The 25,990-nt window shown below is 37.6% G+C and overlaps 1 protein-coding gene across 11 annotated transcripts in view; it reads right to left on the bottom strand.

The window, feature by feature from the left end:
- Positions 1–9,278: 9,278 nt before the first annotated feature.
- The window catches only part of LOC122540194 (eukaryotic translation initiation factor 4 gamma 3-like), a 140,741-nt gene continuing 124,029 nt past the window's right edge, over positions 9,279–25,990 (bottom strand). For all 11 annotated transcript variants that reach the window (XM_043675553.1, XM_043675557.1, XM_043675560.1 and 8 more), the window contains 4 exons: positions 19,017–19,163; positions 17,054–17,135; positions 14,671–14,817; positions 9,279–11,509 (listed from right to left, as the gene is read on the bottom strand). In XM_043675553.1, the coding sequence (XP_043531488.1) occupies positions 11,328–11,509; positions 14,671–14,817; positions 17,054–17,135; positions 19,017–19,163 (558 nt within the window). In that variant the 3' untranslated portion in view covers positions 9,279–11,327. The remainder of the gene's footprint in view (positions 11,510–14,670; positions 14,818–17,053; positions 17,136–19,016; positions 19,164–25,990) is intronic.

Here is a 25,990-nt window from a genome sequence, read left to right on the forward strand (position 1 = left end):
AACCTTCAATCTTCTTCCTGACCTCTCCGGCCCCACCCCACTCCGGCCTATCACCCTCACCTTGACCTCCCTCCACCTATCGCATTTCCAACGCCCCTCCCCCAAGTCCCTCCTCCCGACCTTTTATGTCCGGCCTGCTGTACACACTTTCCTCATTCCTGAAGAAGGGCTTATGCCCGAAACATCGATTCACCTGTTCCTTGGATGCTGCCTGACCTGCTGTGCTTTTCCAGCAACACATTTTCAGCTCTGATCTCCAGCATCTGCAGCCCTCACTTTCTCCTCAAATTATTGATGAGGCCAGGTAGGTTAGATTTGCGTTATTTCCTTTGGAAGAGAAGGTTGAGGGGGAGGTCAGACTGAAATATGTGAAACTGAGGGAAATAGTTGCAATTCCCTTTGATTTGAGGGGTCCATAATCAGTAACATAAACTTAGGGGTAAGAGCACAATGATTTAGAGACTTAGGGTCTCAATTTTTGGGAAAGCAGGAAAGTTGACCATGTGCCTCCTGAACCAGAACTAAAGATGGAGATGGTAGTGTTTAGTTGTGCCACCATCTCACTTAAGTGTCCTTCCTGCCTCCAAGTTCAAAACTTGGGAAACAAAAAATTTCACCCACAAATTTAACTCTAATTAGCTTCAGGGATAATTATCATGCTAATATGAGCATATTTCAGCAGACTTTGATTATGATACAAATTTAACCTGCCACAAATCAGCCCAAGCTTGAATGTCGCCCAAATCTTGCTGCATTTGGATATGAACGGCTTTAGTCTCTGAGAAATTGTGAATGGTGCTGAACATTTGAGCAGTTGTCAGCACTTCTGCCATTTTTAGATATCATATGCAGCAAATCAAATTGGCCTGGGGGTTGGAACCCAAAACACAAGTGAACTCATGAAGAGGATGAGATGCCTCATCTTTTACACTTATTTGCAAACCTCCAACATGAAGGATGAAAATATTTGTGAAGCCTCCTATGAGGGGCTGTTCAATCGAACACTTCGGTTTATAGTTGGTTGTGGCAGCACTGCAGAATTTAAATGTGTCTATTGTGGGATCATTTTGGTCTCTCAATCACTTGCTGCTTTCAGTCTTTGCCATACATAACTCTGTGCTTCACGAGATTGACATCTCAATATTTATGTGTACCTGATGCCTTCCTGCACCTATCATTGAACCACGATGATACCTTGACTTGAAGCTGACCGTGGAAGTGGGGGTTATGCTGAACCATGAAGATATAAGCTGTGGTTGAATAATTTTTGCAGTCAGGTCAAGGGCATGTGGAATAGGGGCTTATGATTGTAGACCCAGCGGTAGAGACCAAGGCTAAATGTTGTGGAAAAAGAAACCTCTGTATAATAGGATCGGTCGTGTCCAAAGTTGAAGAGGTCCCTCCGGGACTGTGCAATCCTGGGAGAAAAGTTACATGCCTGATTCCAGATTTGGTGGAAGGATATAAAAATCATTGAAAACGTAGAGGTCAATTTACAACAAAAACTAATTTAAAGTGTCAACCAATAAAAATGTATCTAGGAAATGTAAATATTCAACTCTTTTGTTCTGACTACTGTTCTGAAGTCATTTCACAAGTATTCAATCTGCTTTCATTGAAGATTCTCATCTAAAGTCACAAAATTAACACCCACCATAATAAAAACTGATTGTGATTTTAACCTTCTTTAATAGCATAAGTAGATAGTCTGTTTGTGCCAATGTGGTCATCCTTCTGATCTGTACTTTATATAAAATTTATTTCATCCAAAATTCTATTGCTGGCTTTTTGCCCATTCCGGTCCTTGAATCATCGCATCCCCAGAGTGTGGGAACAGGCCATTTGGCCCAACAAGTCCACACCGATCCTCCAAAGAGTAGCCCACCCATACCCATTTCCCTACCCCACTACTCTACATTTACACTCGACTTACACATCCCTGAACACTATGGGCAATTTAGCATGACTAATCCATGCAGAAATGCGGAGAATGTGCAAACTCCACACAGATAGTTCCCAGAGTCAAACCAGGGCATTGTAAGGCATCAGTGCTAACCACTGAGCCATGCCTCCCCACGTGAAAGTGAGAGTTGGAAAATAGCATTGCCACCATTTCAAGATAGATTGAAATATCTTGGATTCTTCCCCTTAGACCAGAGAGGTTTAAGGGAAGTTTTAATAGTGGCAACTTTTGAATACATATTGACAGGAAAGTCAGTAACCAAAGAATTGGTGGGATAAATAATTTTACAGTGAATTACATGTAGCACATTTCCTAGAAGATTGAAGCAGATGCAATAGTAATTTTGAAAAGAATTTGCAAAAATTACAAATGTGAGGAAAGCTCTTTCAAAAAGCTGATAGAATAACAATAAGAACAGCTTCCTGCTAATGCTGTCAGATTTTATGACCTTCTTGAATTCAACCTAAAATACTTTTCAATGACACATGATTGAATTGACTCATCATATCTGTGTGCAGTCTTTGCTGAGTTAACTGCTTCTGATTCCAACCTTCAATGCACCCCTCCATAATCTCAGGTTCCATCCCAAGCTCCTTTCCAGCCTTGGTGACCAAAATTAAACATTGTTATTCTCAGATTCTTTTGTCCTGATCACATTTCTCACAAGGCTAAAACTTAAGTAGTATTAACATTCATTAGATTCATAAAATGTAGCCCATACACAAAAGACACTAACATACATCAAATGGATTGTTCTTGCAATTTATGGATGGCCATTGAGTTTGGATAGGGGTCCTATATCAGATCACTCAAAGTGCAGTGCACGCGTTGGTCAGGAAGAAGTCAATAACAAGCAGTGAATGAGACAAATTACAGAATGTTTGGTTGGCAGCTATAATTACAGAATGTTTGGTTGAACATCTGATCATCCAATTGTAGTTGCGATAAATATCTTTTCAAATTCCTTTTATTCTGGATATTTGTATCTACATTTTGGCTATTACAATGAATGTAGAAAGCTACGTAGTATTACTGGAATTTCAGTACTTTAGGTAAAATGTCTGAGCTTTATTCTTCTAATAGACAATGTAAAGGATATTGATTGCCTTTTAGCATTTTCCCAGTCATCATTCATTCCACAGTATCTTTGGCCAATACTTTAAAAGTGAGCAACATCAGAGTTGGAAAATGGATCTTCTAAAGAAAATCTTAACTAATTCAATATTTTCAAGGTTAAGTCAGTTGGAGAGCAGAGCTTCATTTACTCTGACTGCAGTATCTGTTACAGCAAGCCTGCTTCATCATTTTATCGTGGAACATTTGTCATTAAGTCCAAGACATTGTTTAAATAATTTGTTACTTGGATCACCATAAAACAGCAGATGAATATGACTAAAACACACAGGACTGGCAGTATGAATGGAAAGACTACGTGTGAGAATCCAGCTAGATTATCACAAGTGATATTGGTGAAAACTGAAGCAGATTTTCCATCACATTTGTAAACAAATTTAGAATCTTTCAGCAGTGGGAGAATGTTCACTGTATAATACACCTGAGGAGGTAGTGGCATGGTGGTAATAACATTAGACCTGATGAAACAGCAGCGCTCCAAAAGCTTATTACTTAAAATAAACCTGTTGGTCTATAACCTGATGTCAGGTGATTTCTGATCGAGTAATCCAGGAGTCTGGGCAAAGAGTTTGACTCCTAACATCGCAGATGGAGAAATTTTACTTCAATAAAAACCTACCTGGTTAACTACTGTGTGTCAGGGAAGGAAATCTGCTCTTACGTCTGGTCTGGCCTACAAGTGATGTCAAACCTGCAATGGGGGTGGAGGTTGGCAATAAATGTTGATCAAGCCAGACCACACACCCCATAAATAAATAGAACAATCCTGTTAAGTCTCAAACATCTATCCAGCTTAACTTCCCTGCGCTTTTCTAGTACTCTTCAAAATAGGAAACTACATTCAAATAAAGCAGATCTGGGAGCATCTGTGGAGAAATCAGTAAACATTTTGGATTCAGTGACCTTTCTTCAGTGGACCCAAAATGTTAACTCTGATTTTCTCCAAAGATGCTGTGAGACCTGATTTTCCCAGCAATGTTTATGATTTCCAGCATCTGCAGGTCATTCATTCATTTTTTCCCCCAAAAATATAGTCTGTGTTGATTTAACATTTTTAATTCGATGCTCCTGGAACTGTATTTTTCTCCCACTAAGGAGACATTCTTTGGCTGTCAAACGAATTGGGCTCTGCCAATATATAGCACAACCCCAAATCACTGATCCATCGTACGGAATCAAAACATTGGTTCCTGCCCTGCAACAGCGAGTTTACCGTGGTTAACTGTTCAGTTACATTTTAATCAGATCTACCTCACCAAATCTCCTATTCCTCCACCCACACGTCCCCCTCCTCCCCCACACACAAACTTCACAGCAAGGAGACACTGAGGACTGCAGATGCTGGAAGTCAGAGTCAATAGATGTGAAGCTGGAAGAGCACAACAAGAGCAGCAAAGTCAACTTTTCGGGCCGAAATATTGACTTTCCCGCTCCTCGAATGCTGTCTGACCTGTTGTGCTCTCCAAGCTTCACAAGTATCGACTTCAAGACATACTGAGACAGGCTGCTTCACTGTTCCAAGTTCTGTTTCAGATCAAAGAATTAAATTTACCCGTAACGGTAAGTGGTTGGCACATGGCCAATGGAGTGGGGCATAGATTGCTTCCAGTTCTCAGACCAGAATCTTTCATCTGGAGTTCTCGGAACTCAGTCAAGAAACGAACTGTTTCAAAAACTGGTAATTGTATCAGTAATTCTGAGAAAAATCCCTGTTTGGTAATCTGAGGGGAATAATCATTAACATAAGCTAGTCTACACTTATATTTACTGTCGAAGTTACACACATACTATCTTTCCCCATGATTGATGTTTGGTTATACAGGTACTTCTGGTGTAACGTGCATTTCATTAACAGAAATTGTTATAATGCAATTGACGAATTATGGACGCTGTTTGGATAGCGTGAACCTTTTACTGAATGGGCACAATGATTTTCTATAGCACAAGGTTGATGAGGGACGCAGAACAGCCTGTCTCACAACATTTCAAATTACATTTTCAAACAAATTGAGTATTTCAATTGTACGTGGTATAAATCAAACAGGCAGGGACAATAAGTCTGGATCGCTATCCAGTGAACAGTATTGGAAGTACTAGAGCTGAGATGGGACAAAGACCAAAGTAAACCGGATTCTGTCATCAGGGGCTTGAGTAAACAATAGGGCAAAACAGTGTTATCTCCTTAACCATGATAAATAATCAAAGGAAGCATTGGATAGGAGGGAAACAGTTGTGTGAAGTCAATGTCAAACCATATAGATTGGACAGAGGAGATTCTTAAAGATGAGATTAAAAAACAGATCCTATTCGAGTAAGACACCACACTTGACATTGTTCATTTTCCACATTAGCAGTCACAACTAATATCACATCATTTAAAGCGTACTTACCCCAGGCTTAATTTTGTGGAAGATTAACAGGCAATTAAGGTGCAAATGAAACATCTTTATCAGACTGAATGGAATGTTAAATATCAAATACTATTTCTAATTCGGTGGGTATTTCCTCCTTACTGCAAGTTATTTTGATGTATTAACAACAATATGTATCAATCAGGTTCCTTCAGGTTTTCAGTAAAGTCTGGTTCCTTACTTTTAGAAGTGGGTATGTGGAGGAGTGGCATAGTTGTTAGTACTGTGACAGTGTACAACTTACCATTTACTGATCTACAGTTTCATTGGGTATCAATTTTTTCACTCCATCCAGCATTTGCACAAAGATCCTTTTCATGTCTTTCGTGTCAATATAAACATCTTCACCATTTACAGTAGGTCTCCATTCTGATAAATGCATTTCCCATAAGTTGCCCTTACCATATAAAGTTTATGAACATTAGGCATAATAAGCTTTTACACACTTGCCTACAATATAGCAAGCAAAAGAAGTCTGTCACCAGAAACCTTTGGCCAAATGTCCTAACATATTTTAGTACTTCAGTTATTTTCATTAAGGTGTTTTAAAGGCAATTAATTTTCCAGGGTTTAGGTTACTTTGGAAAGCAAAATGAAAAGATATGACATTGGACTTCAATAAGGCTAAAACATTTCATGTCTTGAACGTCTGTAAAAGGCAGTGCTAATAATCAAAAACAAAGAGTTAAACTGTCAACCAATTGCTCACGTTTATATTTATCGATTGAATTAAGGGAACTGTTAATTTTGTGATTAATACTGGTACAAATGTTAAGAAAGAATTCATTTTTGGAAAAAAAACCCTTCATTATGATTGCTCTTTTCCTCACTCAAATTACACAACAGGACTAAAGCCGTGCGACACGATTAAAGTCCTGCAACTTCAAGGCAGTAGATTCCCAGGGTTTGGATTAATTTAGAAACCATATCAAATTCTGTCAATCAGTAACAGTGGATAGAGGACTAGAAAAGATAAAGAGAGGGAAAAACCATTGCCAGATTCCTCAGGCCAACATATAAAAAACATTTAACTGATGCAACAGCTGCAGTAATAAATTACTTCTGATCATAAACTACAAAAACATATATTACAATAAATCAGATTACAAGAAAGATTAAAATTCATTAAATGATAAAAAGTTCTGACTCTGTGTGGTACATTTCTTCCATAGTAATTAAAAACCAGAATTCATGATCATGCAGGCAGAAATTAGTTATGAAAAGAAGTCAAAAAAACAGAGTGCAACATTAATCCTCAGGATGACCAATCTGTAAATACATTAAATACATACCAGGTTGTGGCTATTATTATTCACAAAGCCAAACAATTAATCTTATGACAATAAAGTTATGGATAAAATATTATATGAATGAAGTGCAATACAGAATATTCAAAATATATTGTAGGAAAATATCTTCAATAACTCAATTTTGCATGAATAACTTCAAAGGATGTCAAGATACAGATAGCTAAGTGACAAATAATGACGTTCACTTTGTAAAAACTGGATATGCAACCTCAAAATTGATAATTTGCTTTTAGCTTGAGTCACACTTCAAATTTGAAACTGTACTGAGAGAGCAGAGGGAATTGTTACAATGTTATGCAATAACCTACAACATCACAAAGCATTGGAGCATGATCATTATGTCTTCTGAACAATTAGTTGCTTGTGTTACCACACAGTTAATTGGCTAACATCACTGATATTAACCCTTCAGCGTGAGCTTTATTCCTCCAATGTCAGAAAAAAGAATAACATTTTCTAAACCATTTCCAAATTAAAGGTGATAGCACTGATTTCAACAGCACTAGTCAATACATAAGTAACAATGGCAAGTTTAGGAATGGGCATTGCAGATACATGAACTTGATGGTCTACACCAAGGCTAGAGATCTCAAATTCAGCAGATCATCCAAGAAACATCAAACAAAAATAAAAGATGAAAGAGAATTAAGGGATAAATGAATGTCCGTAGCATTGAGTCCTACTATTGAGGCTGTTTCATGGTTTCACCAAAGTACAGAACGCCAACAGAGGAAGGAAGAAAATAAAATCACACCTATAAGGTGATGCCCCTCAAACAAAATTCCTAAATGTGACAAGTTTGAATGATGCTACAAACATTTAAAGTTCTGCCTGTGAGAAAGAGCTTTCAACCTGCAATACTGATTTAGATTTGGTCATTTTGTTTTTATAAAACTGTGTGTGAATAAAACTGGTGACAAATATGAAGTTAAAAATAATTTCATGAAATTTACGCTGTCAAATAACAATTTCATGATGGAATGACAAGAAGAAGAACAGAATTCAATAATAATAATTTCTGTTAGCATTTGGCATAAGGTAGATAGCCTAATTTTTTGCATAGTTGTACTTGATTGTGTTCTGGGACTCAGGCAATTCAGTGAGCAACATTTTTGTTATCTTCTTCATAGATAAAAGTTAAAGAAATATTACTGCACAACAATAATGATGGTTACTCCCAGCATCAAAGCTTCCTTAATGTTTTGACGAAGAAAACATGTTGGTTCAGCAAAAGCCCGTTGTCCATCCAATTTAAAGGAGGTGGTCGTGTCATGCTAATTACACAGCACTACTAATCCAGAGTCCCAAGCTAATGTTCTGGGATGAATCTCACCATGGCAAATTGAGAAATCTGAATGCATAAAATCTGGAATTAAAAACTAGCCTAATGACAACCATGTCAACTGTTATACATGTCCTTCAGGCAAAGAAACGTGCTGTCCTTACCTGGTCTAGCCTATATGTGACGGCAGACCCCAGAAATGTTGTTTACTCTTAATTGGCTGTCCAGACCACTGCAAAGGGCAACAGCTCAAGGATGATAAGGAATGAGCAACAAACGCTGGCCTTGACAGTGACACACACATCCCATGTAAGAATGAATTTTTTAAAAATCAAATGTCAAATGCCATTAGGCTTCTATGCTGATTGACTACATTATCATGATCTTTGTAATGCTTCATTTCAAACTTCTTATTAAGCATGGTCTTACTAAAATCTGTAGTAAATCCTTTATTAACTGATAAGCTTCTGACTACTTGAATGATACAATAACTATCCTGGCCTTAAGTTACTATAGGTGAACTCCCTCTGAGCTGACTGCTGTTAGATTAAATCCAAATATTAATATTTTTCTACAATGCTTCAACTTACAGTTCGAGCTCTACCGAACATTATGCAAAGGAATGCAATTTTGTTTTAACACAATTTTTTTCTCAGCAGTTATGTAATCTTTGGTTGAGACAGTTTAGTTACCTGTGCCCAGTTGTTCTCAAACTGTAAAACTGCAGTCCAATTAGAGAACACAAGTACATCACATTGGTGAGTCGCTCAATTACAACTTTATAATGGTAAAAGATTACAATTGACTGAAAAAGATACTGGAGATAATTGAATACAAATCTGTTTTATACAGTTGTAACATTCATAAAGCACTATTCATGCATTCAGCAGAATTTCTCAGCTCTTTAAACTTAAAAGGATTTTTATCAAGGCCAATTACCTTCCATTTTTAATTATTTGATATGACAAATTACAAAATGCACAATTACTTTTTTTCTTGATTTGAAAGAGGTATCCCATGCACAACTACGTGGAAATAAGCCGCTCAAAAGTGATGTACTAGTAAAATAGATATTCACAGAGCTTTGACATTCCAGGATCTGGGGTGGTTATTAAGAATTTGGAGCAGGGTAATTTCATCAAAGTACATATTTAACAAAGCAAACCCAACACAGCAGCTTAGCATTTGTAAAGGTCAAGTTTTGACACAGAACCATAGTTGGATTTTTATTAATGTGCACTTGGGCCTAACCAATACCTAGCAAAATCCATATAATAGAATAATTTAGTGCATAAACATAAGTCTTGCACCAATGAGACAGTCACCATTCTGTAATGCTCTTCCTGAATCCAAATTTTAGGGTCTTGAAACATCATAAGAATGCAAATTCAATTCTCTTATCTATTGTTTTTGTATTTCAAATCTGTACCCAAGGTGACTGACAGACACGAGTTGTCTCCATATTAATACAGTGAATGTTGTTTATATCCTTACATTGATGTTTACCACTTCTTCAGGTCATATCTTTAGAATAATTCAGGTTTTGGATCCAATCCAGCTTTTTGGATGTGCACACATTTCAATCTATGATGTATACAGACAGCAACTGAGGCTGATGTCATCTTGTTACTGACATAAAATCAGCATTGACACTCATGCCTATTAAACCAAGGTTTTAGTGTTAGTGAGCCCATCTAATTACACAATGGGGGAATTAAGTGAGACCTCTCTAATTCAGAATAGATATGTATGGATATTGAAAGCACAGAAAAAAAATTCCAATCCATTATATATTACCAGCCTAGAATTGATTTAATTCAAGTTATGCAGTTATTTAATGGCATCTCACAGTCTGGAACATTATCTTCATAAGCATTCCAAAAGCCATCTTGCCAATGAAGCAAGTTTTAAAATCACTAGCTGATCCATATTATGCTAAGCTTCCAAAACCAATTCTCAAAAAAAAATGCACAAACTGGTACAAATAAAATGTAGTATTAATCTTTGAGACCATGTTTAAATCAAACAAGCAACTCATGAGATAAACCACATAACTTTCGGAAAAGTGCTGTTTCACACGATAATATTTTCGGTTTGCTGCAACTAGCATCAATGGAAGCAGCTGGTGTGAAAGGTTGCATGTGTGTTTGGAAAACGTAACTCTTTATTTCAAATATTCTGACCTTTTCTTTCACAACGACAGCTCTGACAGGCATCTCAAACCAATGGTTGAAAGTTTGTAAGGAGAAAGGATCTTCATTTGTGCAGTATTTTTTCAAAAAAACCTTCTGCCACATCTCAATAATTGACTAGTGTCAGCCAGCCATTTGATACAACTTGTCACAAGAATGGGCATTGCATCCACTGCCCTGCATCATATAATACAATGAGGTAACAAAGTACAAAAAAAAGTCAAACTAGTTTGCAAACTTACGTAGAACCAGTCTTGTGATCATGAATTCTCAAATAAACAGTAGTTTGTATTTATTTTTTTCAACTTGCACGGTCTGTTTTTATTTAGTTTTGAAAGTGAAAAGATAGTAACGAGTCATCTTTTTTTTAAATATTTCTCTTTATGTATTTACAAGCTTTTGAGTAGCTCTATAGTTTGAAAGTATTACAAGCACTTCCTCAAGTTGAATTTTTTTGTACAAGTTCTCCATGTTCTGCAGTTCATAATGTACGGCTTGGAAATTCGGGGAGCATCATCTTCCAGTTGAATGTTATGTACATTTCTGGAGCAAGCTGAAGCAGGCAGGAAGAATTACTGGTACATATTACTACTTTCAGCCATCATTGTTAACCTCTGCCCATATACTAAATTTTGATGCCCTATATTTGTTTAAAATGGCCTTGTGGGCACGAGTTTGGGTTGCTTTTCTCTATGTTACATTCTGTTTACAGTAACTGCAAACTCAAATTACATAACTGTTGCAGTTCTAAAAATAAATTAAAGTGTTCAATTTTTTTTATTTTTTTGCTGCACAGAAAAGTGGAACCATCTGTCCTTTTAAAAATAACAAAAAAGCTTAAAATTTAAAACAAAAATATTTTCTATAAATAATACATTTTTTTAGTGCTCCCACCCATGGTTCTTTAACATCACCGCGGATTTTCTTTACGTGCGTGTACCATAATTTTCATCATGATCGCTGACTGTATATCTGTGCATATTTGTTGCGATGATTGGCCTTTTTGCACTTTGATTGGCGAAGACATGTTTTGTTTTAGTTATCTTCTGACTCTTCCTCAGCTTCTCTTAGCCATGTAAAAAAAGCCGTGACAGATTTTAGCGCTACCCCTTTGCCGTTTTGCTCTGCTGGGTCTTTGCTACTTTCCCATTTGTAGAATGCATCTTCAGATATAACATCCTCATCATACAAAGTGTCAAAGAACATTCTTAACAAGTCTATATGGGGGTGGGGGAGAAGATAGAGAAGGAACACACACTGTTAGTATTTTGTAACACCAGGTAAACAGTTATCTGTCCATATTAAGGGACAAAACCTGTTTAAAATCATGAAAGTAGGGGACAGAGCAGATAGAAAATGGACATAGATACAAGATTCAATATAACAATCTTAATACAGAAACCAAGAACATTTTAAGTAAAATGCAAATGACTGCAAGTCTGGAATATTTGACAAATTAATGATTGAACCAATGCCCAGGACAAGTTTTAATAGGTTAAGAGAGGCAATTAAGGAAAAGGAAGATTAAAAAATAGGATCAACATGGCCATGTATAGGTGGGATCACTGTTTGTGCAGAAAGTGCATTCGAGCATGGATTCGTTGGGTTGAGTGGCCTGCTTGTGCATTTCCATCAAAGACACAAGAGTTTTGCATAAAGTAGTTAACCAATTCAAATTTTTATGATCCAACATACTGGATGTGCTTTAGTCAGTTCAACCTGAAATTATCTCCCTTCTCTGTGGTAGGAGTAACTGCATTGAAATCAGGATGGGGATTGTAGCCAATTCCCCACCATACAATCCCACTCTAACCCAATATGCAGCATGTGACCACCACCTTGGGTCAAGACCACAGAGTTGTAGAGGTTAACAGCATGGAAACAGACCCTTTTGTCCAACTCATCCGTGCCAACCATATGTCTTAAACTGACATAGCACCATGTCTGCATTTTACTTATGTCCCTATAAACCCTGCCTATTCATGTAAGCATCCAGATGCCTTTTAATTGGTGTAATTGTAACCATCTCCACCACTTAATCTGGCAGCTCGTTCCATACATGCACCACCACCTGCATGAAAAAACTGACCCTTAAGTCCTCATTAAATCTTTCCCCTCTCACATTAAACCCATGCCCTCCAGTTTTGGACTCCCCTACATTGGGTATTCAGACCTTGGCTATTCATCCTATCAATGTCCTTCATGATTTTATTAACCTCTACAAGGTCACCCCTAGCCTCCAATGCTCCAAGGGAAAAGCCTCAGCCTATTCAGCCTCTCCCTTTAGCACAAATCTCCAATCCTAGCAACATCCTTGAAAATCTTTTCTGAACCCTTTCAAGTTTTACAACATTTATTCTATAGCAGTGAGACCAGAATTGAACAGTCTTCTAAAAGCAGCCCCACTGTCCTGTTCAGTGCGCTGACTAAGGAAGGCAAGCATGCCAAATGCTTTCTTCACCATCCTGTCTATCTGTGACTCCACTTTCAGGGAACTATGCACCTATACCCCTTGGCCTGTTCATTCCATAACAGTCCCCAGGGCCCTATCATTAATTAAATAAATCCTGTCCTGGAATGCCTTACCAAAATACAACACCTCACATTTATCAAAATTAAACTTCATCTGCCACTCCTTGAGCTATCTGATCAAGATCATGGTTGTACTCTCAGGTAACCTTCTTCACTGTCCACCAAATTACTAATTTTGGTGTAATCTGCAAATTTACTAACCATCCTATATTCACATCCAAATCCGCGCCACTGGTCACAGGCCTCTAGTCCAAAAAACAATCCTCTACCAATATCCTCTGTTTCCTACCTTCAAGCTAATTTTGTATCCAATTAGCTAGCTCCCCCTGTAATCCATGTGATTTAACCTTACTAACCAGTCCACCACACGGAGCATTGCTGAAGTCCATATAGACAACGTTTACCACTCTGCTTTCATCAATCTTCTTTGATACCTCTTCAAAAAACTCAATCAAGTAGAGAGACAATTTCCCAAACTCAAAGCCATGTTGACTACCTCTAATCAGTCCTTGCCTTTCCAAATGCATGTCAATCCTGTCCCTCAGAATCCCCTCCAACAACTTGGCGACCATTGACATCAGGCGCACTGGTTAATAGTTCCTGGTTTTCCCCTACCACCTTTCTTAAATAATGGCATATTAGGCACCCTCCAACTTCTGGCATCTCACCCATGGGTGTTGTAACACAAATATCTCAGCAAAGCAGCAATCACTTTCCTAGCTTCCCACAAAGTTCTGGGAAACACCTGATCCGGTCCCAGGGATTTATCTATCTTTAAGCATTCTAAGACCTTCAACACCTCCTCCTCTGAAATAGACACTTTTCAAGACATCACTATTTATTTCCCTCTGTTCCTTAGCTTTCATGTCCTTCTCCACAGTTAATACTGATGTGAAATATTTGCTTAGTATCTCATCCGTCTCCTGTAGTTACACACAAGCAGCATCTTGATGTTTAAGGGGCTCTTTTCTCTCCCTAGTTACTCTTTTGTCCTTAATCTATCTGTAGAATCTCTCTGGATTCTCCTTAACCCTACATGCCAAAGCTATTTCATGTACTCTTTTAGTCCTCCTGATATCCCTCTTAAGCTTACTCCTACTGCCCTTACACTCTTCTAGGGATTCACTTGATCCCATCTGTAAAGTCAATGAGGGTCTCATGGTTCAAGTGGCTCGGTACCACATAATATTGTATCTCCATTCACTAAACCAGGGAAGTTCCTTTGATACTCATTGTAAACCATTAAGTTTAAAGGAACGTTGTGCTGGCAAGTCAATGTTTTAAAAGTATCGCATGTGCAGAATTAGGCCACTTTCTAAAAAAAAACTGAAAGTTCAGGAGCTGATCTGTAAATACTTAAAAGGTCTGGTAACATAAATCTTCACCTTTCTGTTTGTTGAAGAGGCAGTACGCCAGTGGTAATGCCATTGGACGTGTAGCCCAAACTCCTAAACTAATATTCCAGAGATAAGGGTTTGAATCCTAGCATGACGGATGGTGAAATTTGAATTTATTGATAAAAGTCTGGAATGAATAGCTAGTCTAATAGTGACTGTGTAACCTGTGTCAATTGTTAAAAAAAAACTAATGTGCTATCCTTATTTGGTCTGGACTACACTCCAAGTCCACAGTAATCTTAATTGCCCTCTGAGCAATGAGGATGAACAATAAATGTTGACCTAGCCAGCAACATCCACATCCCATGACAGAATGAAAATTACTGAATTAAAAGGTTGTTGGGGGTAAGGGATAAAGAGAAGAAAAGGGAGACAGGAGATACGTTTCAGTATAACTCAGAATTCAGATTAAATTGCACCAAAAGTTAAGAAACTTGTACATTACTTACTAGGGGGTTGATCAAGTTTTACTATTAATGCTTGTAGTGCATAAAGTGCTTGTAATTCTCTTTCTGTATCGGAGTTAAGGTACTTCAGTAATAATCGCAATCTCTGTTGTATAACATTTGCATCCACTCGACTTGGAGCTCCTTCCCCTATAGGTAACAATGCAATATTGGAAAAGAACACAAAAGTGCATAAAGTATCAAAAACATCTTTAATACCATTGCCCTAGATGAAGTAATAACATCTATGGATACTTGATTTTTACAAAAGTGACTCAGTACATAGCACACTTCATATACATTATATGCATTGGCATTTGTAAACTGTTTGTTTCACAGCAATCCTACATAATACACCTTTTTGTAAATTCCAAAGTTTCTTATTTTATCAGCCACAGTATTTTAAATATTTATCAATGTGGAGGTGCTTGGTTTGGACTGGGGTGGACAAGATCAGAAGTCAGATGACGCCAGGTTATAGTACAATAGGTCTATTTGAAATCACAAGCTATCGGAGCATTGCCCTTTGGCTACAATCAAAGTGGAGAGGATCTCCAAGAAGATCATGCATACTGACCACAGACATCAAGACTCCACAGAGATGCAAGAAAGCAGAGAAGATCCCGAAAAAACTACAGATTTCAGACTTCACCTGAATGCTTGCGATTTCAAATAAACCTTTTGGACTATAACCTGGTGCCATCTGACTTCAAATATTTAAGGCATCCAGTTTCAGAGGGAGCAGCACAACACTTTAAATGCACATCACAAATGCAGGTTTGCTAGTGGACATAAAGCAATAAGACTGTAATTAATTTTACATTAAATTAACAGATGACTTGTTAAAAATGAGGAAAGCCATTTTTATCCATCCGCAGAGATGGATCATTTCATAGTGAATCAGGAGACAATGTGGTATTGACTTCCTCACAAGGTTTCAGTGTTTGGTCAATTATGTTTTTAGGAAAGAGGCTGATAGATTTTGATTAGATAATTAGGAAGGGTATGAAGCAAATGTAGAGGATCAGCCAGGATTTCTTTGGATGGCAAACAGATCAAGCTGAGAAACTTCATCCTATGTAGAAAGGATTCACTATTTCCCTACACATGCAGCAACCGTGTTCCATTTTGTTTTGCCCCAGAGGACCATTTATAATCCACTATTTTTATGCGATGTTACAGAGATAAATTTTCAGATGAACACAAACAGCTGCTATGCATCAGTTGCTTGCAGATCCAAAATGTATAATTACTACTGACAATATGGACTTGCTCTTCAAAAAATCAGAGGATGCAGAAGCCCAAAGATCATTCACACACTAGGGGAGACAATGTGGATAATACCAGCAAAGTTTGTTTTAATCAACAAATACAGACACTTAAAAAGCAACTAGCAACATATTAATATTGTACTTCTAAAAAAAAAATCAAAATTTCTACATTCATCCAATGTGTTTTCCATTCCATTCAGCAACCTTCCATTGGGTTGTATGTGCAGAGACACCAAAGCAAATTACTATTTACAGTTCCCTTCATTGCCACACTCCATACAGTAGACAGCACTTATACAGAAAAGACAATGTCTGATCACAATGAAAGTGAAAAGTGACTTATTACTGGGACATAGTCAGCCTACTTACATTAACAGCTAAAATATCACCCTTAAATTCTCTTTGTACTGGAGGAATGGAACAGCTACGCAAAATGGCTTTGATGAAATTAATAGTCTATTACGGAGACCTTTGCTCCTCCCACACTAAAAACGGTCTCTCAAATTCACTGACTAGGTCACTTCATTGGAGTATAATGGGTACACCTATATCAGTTACTACTTGCATCTCTACCTTACCTATGATGTCACAAGATTAGTCAAAACAAATCCTTAGAGTAATTACAATATATTTCTCACGCTCAATGAAAATTTTGCTCAACTTTTAGAAAGGTATCAAGCATTTTATGACCCATGATAGCTTAGTTATGGACTTGTATTCAATGAGATATATGATAAAGGGACAAATTTATAGAACCTGTTACTCAAGTCTCCATACAGTTACTAACCACTCTTATCAACTGTCCTCAGTGAAATTTTGCATGGTTCCACAATTATTATGGCAAACAGTAACAATGCTCATCTGGCATTCAAACATGATGAACATGGGCCTATAGATTTGTATTCACATTTCCTAAAATACTTAATTATGTGTCACTGGGGCATTGGAGGTCAATCAAAACATCAAATCATTTTTCTAATGGTTTATATTTGGATTTTTAAAATCAGACCCCATGAGCTATAACATTGTGGGTAACTGTTATGTAATTCACCAAATGAAAAATGAAAGACATTATACATTGGAAAGAAGAGAGTGCAAGAGACTGCTAATTTTACCTGTAATAGCTGATCTACATACTGTTGTCATTAAAGCACGAAGGAATGTAGATGACCCAACCTGTGATTCATCTAAATTAGCCTAAAGAGAGAAAATAAATATCTTTAGAATTTGACATCAAGAGCCTTACTCAATATAAAGCACTCAAGAGAAAAGAGGACAGGGAACTGCGGTATCGAGAAGTTCAATTTTAAGGGTTTTTGTCAGTGTTCAGTTTGCTTAGTTTGACATGTTACCACTCAAGGTGGTTTCTCTTTTTGTTGTTTAATGAGGTGGTAATGATAAGGTGCAAAATTAATAGTTAATGGATAAACTAGAACAATTTCAGTAAGCAGACGGTTAGTTTATGGAATCCTGTCACAAACCTTGCTGAAGTAGATTTTAAAATACCTTAAAAAGAGAATTAGATAGTTGTTTTAAAAAAAAATCAAATATTTGGAAGAGACTACTGTGGCTTGAGGAGGAAAAAAAAACAAGGACTTGTTCCTGCATTATACCTTTCCATGAAGGGAATTGCATCTCTCATAACATTAAAACATCCCAAGTCATTTTGTAGCCAATAGTTTAGAAGTGTAGTCACTTGTAATGTTGGAAACACAGCAACCAGTTTGCACTTCTCTGGAATTGTGTCAGGGCATCCTTTTGCCGATCTCAGGAAGGAGATGGGCTTTAATTTAAAATAAATACCAAACATATTGTTTCCCTGAGTACAGCACTTAAGTGTCAGTCTAGGTATTGTGCTCAAGACTCTAGAAAGGGTTCGAGTCCAGAAATGCTACCATTGACACCTTTACAAATCATTTATAATTTAAATAGCTCAGACCACAATGAGGTTAACAGATATAAGTATTTATTAAACAAAAAGTTAAAAAGGTTATTAGAATTTACTCCAAAGTCACATGGCAATGAATGGATCTGAACTAGAATTGAAAATATTTTCAATTATTTTTACTATGAAATGTGAATGCGCTTTATACTGTAGATATCTGTACTTTGTTCTTGACTAATTATTCAAGGGTCTTACTATACAAGTTTGTGAACTCTGGTCAGGAATTAATGAAAATTTGTCACATCACAATTATTCTTCAACTGATTGATTATTTGTGGTGAACACTATGTTTAATCATCAGAATCTGAGAAAATCTAACCTCCCAGAGCAGCCTACATGTGGAACCTTATCAGAGGCCTTCCTGAAATCCATACAGACTATGACTACCAGCCTGCCCTCGTGAACATGATACTTATGTCCTTATCCAAACATCTTTGAAATGATTAACTGTACCCACATCCACCACTTCCTCTGGCAATTCATTCCACATATGAACCACTGTGTCAAAAAGTTGCCCCTGATGTTCTTTTTAAAACTTTCACCTCTCACCTTAAAAATATGCCCCCTGGTTTTGAACTCCCCCACTCTAGGGAAAAATACCCTTACTATTCACCTAATCTATGCCCTTCATGATTTTATAAACCTCCCCTCAATCTCCTACACTTCTGTGAAAAAGGTCCCAGCCTAATTTTATAACTCAAATCCTCCATTCCCCCCAACATCCTGGTAGAACTGCATAAAGAGACCTCACCAATGTCCTGTATAACCTCATCATAATGTCCCAACTTCTAAACTCAAAGTTCTGAGCAATGAAGGCAAGTGTGTTAAATGCATGTTCGATGATCACGTTAACTTTTAATATGATGCATAAGGAAGTGCCCTCTTAGTTGTTGGTATTTAAATATTTACCAATGATTTGGGAAGACCAAACAATGTGACACTACTGATCCTACAAATGTTAACTATTACATATCAATAAAGGTAACAAGACACAAGAACATCATTTCTCAGGGAGATGTTGTTATTTTAATAGTTTTGTCAGAAAGCAATTACCCTTGTAAATCGAGAGATATGACCAATTTAAGAAAATAACACAGAATGGTTTAATCTTACAGTTCAATAGTTCAACCTACTTCTACCCAGTCAAAGATTTGCTCATTGCTAGCCCGGTCTTCGATAATAAGCTTTTCTAGCCACTTGTTCAGTTCTTCAGCAGAGAGTTCCATTTTTGAAAGTGCTTCAGTAGGACTAGAAACATCTGATACAGTAAACTCCAATTTCTGCAAAGGAATAACAAAATTAATATCCTCAATTTTAGTGAAAGAGCTCAGATAACATGTTCATCAAAAACTATGTAAAACGTTATTCTTTGAAATAATCACGACACAGTCCACTATTGAATTTACACTTTGAAATTTAGAATAATTACCAATGATTTCATCTGTCTGGGAGATACACTAAAAACTGAATTTTAGACACAAATAGTGGTTAAAAACCATGGCTCTCCAATCTTATTGCCACAGCAGTACATTTGTGACTGTTGATGATTCAACAAAGGAGTTCAAAAAATGCTGAATGGAAGGTGCCCACGGTTCTAGAACTGTGAAATTTGAAACATTACATGGTTATTAAGTCACACCAGAAAAATAAAATTAAGTAACATTAGGTTAAGATGCAAACATTGATGACCGATGGAGACCATGTCCTAATCTAGGATTATAAACATTTTAGTGATTGCTAGAATTACAAGGTCAGGGCCAATCTGAAATTTAGGAACATAAATAGAAGGAATTGCAGGCTGTAATGTCCCTTGAGCCTGCTCTGGACTCATTAAGATGTTGCTGATCTGATCATGGCCTCATCTCCACTCTCCTGCCTGTTTCTCATAACCTGCAACTCCCATTCATTTCAAAAATTTACCCAACTTAGTTTTAAAACAATTTAATGACTCACCTTCCACAAAGTCTCGAGTACAAAATTTCATAGATGCACTAGCCAGAACAGAAATTCTTCCTCATTTCATATTAAATAGGTGATCACTTGCTCAATAACTATGGATCCTACATTTTGATTACCCCACAAGGGGGAAGAAATTATTTCAGCATTGACTTTGACAAGCTCCGTTGGAAGCTTACAATAAGTTCATGTTATTCTAAACTTCAGGAAGTATACTGCCCAAACTGCTTTACTATTCCTCACAGCACAACCTCTTCACTCCAGGAAGCAAACCTTTTGAATATCCCAAATATGAAGAACAATCAGAAACACAAAAATACACAATAACTGGGTATTAATTAAGCTTCAACCTCAATGTTATGATGATCCAGCTGATGTTATTCGGTTAAACAGAACTTTATCAACTTGTAGAAATGAATTTAAAAATAGAATAATCCAATCTATTTACATATAAAACTAACATATGATAAAATTTCACTAATTCCAAAACATTTCATAATCGCACCCAAAAGTTCCCCTTGTACAATACTCACACCAGAGAAAACACTTTTCTAATACCTTCATAAGCTTAAGTTAACATTACTTCAACTTCCAGTCTGGAAAGTCTGACAGACACTTCCTGGAACTATCGACATCTGATTTTAAATATACACAGCTTCAAAAAAAACCCCTCAGGGTTTTATCCAAACAAATGGAACAAAGACTAACTTCTTACTTTATGATAATTCAGTGTTAGAAATGGAGAAAAGTGTTGTTTTTGCAGATATAGAAAAAGCATAAAGAAAAGGGTACAGCAAGAGAACTATTAACTCTGCAAGTATTTAGGGAAGAGTATCTCTACTTTTCAGTGCATAATTATGGATAATTAAGTACTAACTTTAATATAGATTTATTAAAGAAAATAATTCCTTTTACCATAATGTTTAAAACAACAGTTTCAGCAAAAAGCTAAGATTACTGAAACATATAAGCGAAGCACGAAAAAGATACATTGTTAAGATGTATGTACAAGAATGGAATGTAGCTATGGACAATGAAAGAAGTTACAAAGGGGAACATCGAGATAAAAGCTTAGCCTTATGACAGCACGTGCAAGGGGGAAAATTGCCAACTTGGAAAGAAGGGGGCAATGGGCGTGGAGCATAGATGGACAGAGGCGAAATAGTAAGAAAGATTGGGTAATATAAGGATCGGAAGAGGTTACCTCACGTAGCTCAAAAGTATAACTGTGTAATAGTTTGAATAATCATCACTTCAATTGCTCTCTGCAATTAGGGTCCTTTCTTGTAAGATCGTAGAATAAATTGTCTTGTTTCCAGCTTTGGTGGTCTCGTCTAAATTTTATTGAATTTTGTTTCTAACAAGTGTTAACAAATGTAACAACCTTCTCCCTTTCTCAGAAGTACAGCTTTAAACACCTACCTTCATCTTACTGTTTTTCCCAGTACTGCCCAAAACCGAAACTGAAACCTCTCGCACTGAGCTATGGGTGTTTCTCCTAATCTTCTCTAAGGAATGGGTGTTACCCTAATCTTTATGGAAAAAAACACAAAATTTCTAACAGTCTTTGATGTACAATCAGTTGGAAACATCCCTAATTTACACAGCACCATTAATAATTCCCTCCCTAATGGCATTGTGGGTCAACTCTCAGCAGGTGGACTTCAGGGGTTCAACAGGGCAGCTCAAGGGTAACTACAGACGGGCAATAAATGCTGGCCAGCCTGCATCCTACAAACGTGAAACTAAAAAAACTGTTTCAAAAGAAATGAACATGGCTGCAGGGCGTTTTGCTGAACAATGTAACATTGCTGAATAAAATCCCATCAAAACAAAGATGCTGACAGTTTTCAAAGGGATCATAAGGTTAAATAAATGTTCCAAAACTACACTGAGAAGGGAACCAAAATTATATAATAGAATATCTCTCACATTTCATTGGTCTGGTAAAAAAAAAATATTTTTGATCACCTATTCATTCAGAAAGTGGAATGAACCATAGTAATGAAATAACTGAATCTAATTCGCAGTACTTCTAATGTATTTTTTGATCTTTATCTTTCAAGATTTCTCTCCTCTCAAAGTATTGATTCAATTAAGATTTAATTTCTTAGATGTGAGTCTTGAACTCTTGTACAAGCTGCTTAATCTTTGCAGACATCACAGTCAAACCCAATCCTGTCACTCACACAATTACACACACAAATTTCCATTAATGCCAGTCAAAGTGATGGGAGTGGAAACATTAGATTTTCAACTTCTTTGGCCAGAATAGTTAGATGATTATAATGTCCTAAGCGGTACCACAAATGCTGGCAGTTAACTCTGTGAAGTACCAAAACAGAGCTCTTGTATCCGAAATTATTATACTGACTTGCTCCTTTACATGTAAAGCCATTGGGAGGTTACTGAAATTGAAAATTAGGTAGAATATTGGATTTAAAAATCTGCAGGCATCCTTTATTCATTGGTATCGACAGAATAAGTTTAAGTTCAAAGTGAAGTTTACATTTACTATGCATTCTTTCTCAATTTTTATTAACAGACTTGTCCACAGCAATGACTTGTTGTTCTCAGTCAGGTATAAATTATCTCAAATATTAAGGACCATGTAAAAATTGTTCCATCTAATTGAAAAGTGGCAGCATGTTTGGAAATGCCCACCACATCTCAAATAAAGGAGACTCCTTGATTTATCAAACTTATAGGAGAAAGTGAGGACTGCAGATGCTTGAGATCAGAGCTGAAAATGTGTTGCTGGAAAAGCGCAGCAGGTCAGGCAGCATCCAAGGAGCAGGAGAATCAACATTTCGGGCATGAGCCTTCAGGAATGAGGAAAGTGTGCCAAGCAGGCTAAGATAATAGGTAGGGAGGAGGGACTTGTGGGAGGGGCTTTGGAAATGCGAAAGGTGTCGAGTCCAACTTTTGTTGGTCTGAACGTAGTCCGGAGTCCGTGCGGGGTCAGTCGGTTCCGTAGGCAGGTGCTGAGGAAGGAGATGTGGCTGTGGTAGCAAGTCTGTTTGAGAACGTGGCTGAAGAGCTTCTGGGCAGAGAAGATGACCTGGGGATTGGATCCAAATTTTGTTGGTCCGAACATAGTCCGGAGTCCGTGCGGGGTCAGTCGGTTCCGTAGGCATTTCCAATGCCCCTCCCCCAAGTTCCTCCTCCCTACCTTTTATCTTAGCCTGCTTGGCACACTTTCCTCATTCCTGAAGAAGGGCTCATGTCCGAAATGTCGATTCTCCTGCTCCTTGGATGCTGCCTGACCTGCTGCGCTTTTCCAGCGTTACCAAAGTTATAACAAAATTTCAAATGACAAATCACCATCTTTTATGGCAATTTATAAATAGATACTGAAACCTGTAGTGCAGCATACAATTTCATATCCTGAATGTAGAAAATTTGGCAGGAAGAGCAGTGTTAAAATCAGTTCCAATTCACAGATGGATTCATTAGCATAATTCTGTTCATTAAATATCAATAAATAATCATAGTAAAATGGTTACAAAATAGGACTCTGCAAGTTAAAAAAAAACTTGATTCATTACATAAGTTGAACAAAACCTTAAAGCATTGTAGAGACGCACCAAGAATGTTTAAAAATATTCTAGAATCAGACAACTTAATTTATGGAAGCAGTCCAACTGCCTGCAATGCATCTAGATTAGGGAGTAAAGGAATATTACACGGAACCTTCAAGCACATATCACAACTTAAAACAGAAGTACTTAGCAGATCAGGCAAAATTCATGGACAGAAAAAATGTTTCGGATCAACGAACTTAAATAGTAAAGGTTAAATACCAGACATTTCATGTATTCAGCATCTGCAACATTTTACTTATGCAATAGCAGTACCTTTGGCTTGCAAAATAATTTTTGAACTCCACTCTCACAGAATGGCCCGAGCCATGTTGCCCATCAGATTCACAGGCATACGAAAACGAGATACAATTTGGCCCAAGTGGACTTGGAGCAGCTACACGCAGATAAAACTGTCACAGCATCGGCCTGCATTCCAGGGTGTTGAAGGAGGTAAGGGAATAGATAATAAGGGCCCTGGCGGTAATTTTAAAACCATCTCTAGCCAGAGGACAACTAAAATTGTTCCAAATTTTTTTTTTTTAAAAAAAAGAGGGAGGCAGGGACTGACCAAGAAATTACAGGCCAGTCAGAATAACCTTGGTAGTGGGCAAGATATTAGCAAGAATGCTGAGGGACTTAATATATCTGCATTTGAAGAGACACGGATTAATCACATACAATCAGCAAGAAGGAGGCCATTCAGCTTGTTGAGCCTGCTCTGCCATTCAATACAATCCAGTCTAATTTGCTGGTTGATTTCAGACTATGATCCAAATTCTCAGTTAATCACTCTGGCGAAGTCTCCCTTACTCTGACCGTGTACTTTGAACATACTCTTATATCGCGAGTTCTAATTTTACTGACGTGTTTTTTTTTTAAAACTTCATGCTCCTGTAATTAGCACCTAATTCAGGCAAGGAATTTCAGAATGTTCAAGAGAAACCACTATCTGTTGAACTGGAATAGTTTAACTTCCTTAAAGGTTATTGGTTCTAGGTCTGATTCTGACTTTCACTATCATTAAACACAAAATATTTACCAACTTTAACGCAGATTTTGACCCAAATTCCGAGTTATAACTCTGCTTCTGTCTCCTTCTGTTGAAGGATTGCTCACTTTGAACATGTGGCTCACTTTGTGTCTGAGAAATTCGATTTGATTTCTTTGAGGCCATAATCAGGATTGTTGAGGAGGGTAATGCATTGGTTGTGATGTGTCTGGAGTTTAGCAAGGCTTTTGATAAAATATTTCAAGGCAGACAGGTCAAGGAAGTTAAAACCCAGGGGATCCAAAGCAGCAGCACGTCAGAACTAAAATTGGCTGAAGTGCAAGAAACAAAGGATGATGGTTGAAGGATGTTTGTGTGAATGGAAGTCTGTTTCACAGAGTTCAGTGCTAGGGCCCTATTGTATGTGGCGTTCATGAATGATTCGGATGCGAGCATAAGAGGTACAAGTTAGTAAATTTGCAGATGATACCAAAATTGGAGGTATAGTGGACAGCGAAGAGGGTTACCTCAGATTACAACAGGATCTTTATCAGATAGGTCAATGGGCTGAGAAGTGGCAGATAAATGCGAGGTGCTGCATTTTGGGAAAGTAAATCTTAGCAGGACTTATATACTTAATGGTTAGGTCCGAGGGAGTGTTGCTGAACAAAGAGACCTTGGAGTGCAGGTTCATAGCTCTTTGAAAGTGGAGTCGCAGGTAGATAGGATAGAGATGATGTTTGGTATGCTTTCTTTTATTGGTCAGAATATTGAGTACAGGAGTTGGCAAATCATGTTGCGGCTGTACAGGTCATTGGTTAGGCCACTGTTGGAATATTGCGTGCAATTCTGGTCTCCTTCCTATCGGAAAGATGTTGTGAAACTTGAAAGGGTTCAGAAAAGATTTACAAGGATGTTGCCAGGGTTGGAGGAGTTGAGCTACAGGGAGAGGCAGACTAGGGCTGTTTTCTCTGGAGTCGGGAGGCTGAGGGGTGACCTTATAGAGGTTTACAAAATTATGAGGAGATGGATAGGGTAAATAGGCAAAGTCTTTTCCCTGGGGTCGGGGAGTCCAGAACTAGAGGGCAGAGATTTAGGGTGAGAGGGAAAAGATATAAAAGAGACCTAAGGGGCAACATTTTCACACAGAGGGTGGTATGGGTATGGAATGAGCTATCAGAGGAAGTGGTGGAGGCTGGTACGATTGCAACATTTAAGAGGCATTTGGATGGGTATATGAATAGGAAGAATTTGGAGGGATATGGGCCGGGTGCTGGCAGGTGGGACTAGATTGGGTTGGGATATCTGGTTGGCATGGACGGGTTGGACCGAAGGGTCTGTTTTCATGCTGTACATCTCTACGACTTAAACAGAGGCTGTATAGTTCAGAAGTTCATGCATGACACAAAAATTAGTGGTGCAGTAAATAAAGGTAAACTGCAGGAGGCTATCAATAAGCATGATTTGGACATTAATATAGGGGGAATAATTAAGAAATTCATGATGACATGAAAATTGGAAGCGGAGTAAATAGTGAGAATAGCCTAAACTCCAAGAGGATATCAAATGACTTACGAAA

This window comes from Chiloscyllium plagiosum, chromosome 34, assembly GCF_004010195.1.
Source record: "Chiloscyllium plagiosum isolate BGI_BamShark_2017 chromosome 34, ASM401019v2, whole genome shotgun sequence".
Classification (NCBI taxonomy): Eukaryota; Metazoa; Chordata; class Chondrichthyes; order Orectolobiformes; family Hemiscylliidae; genus Chiloscyllium; species Chiloscyllium plagiosum.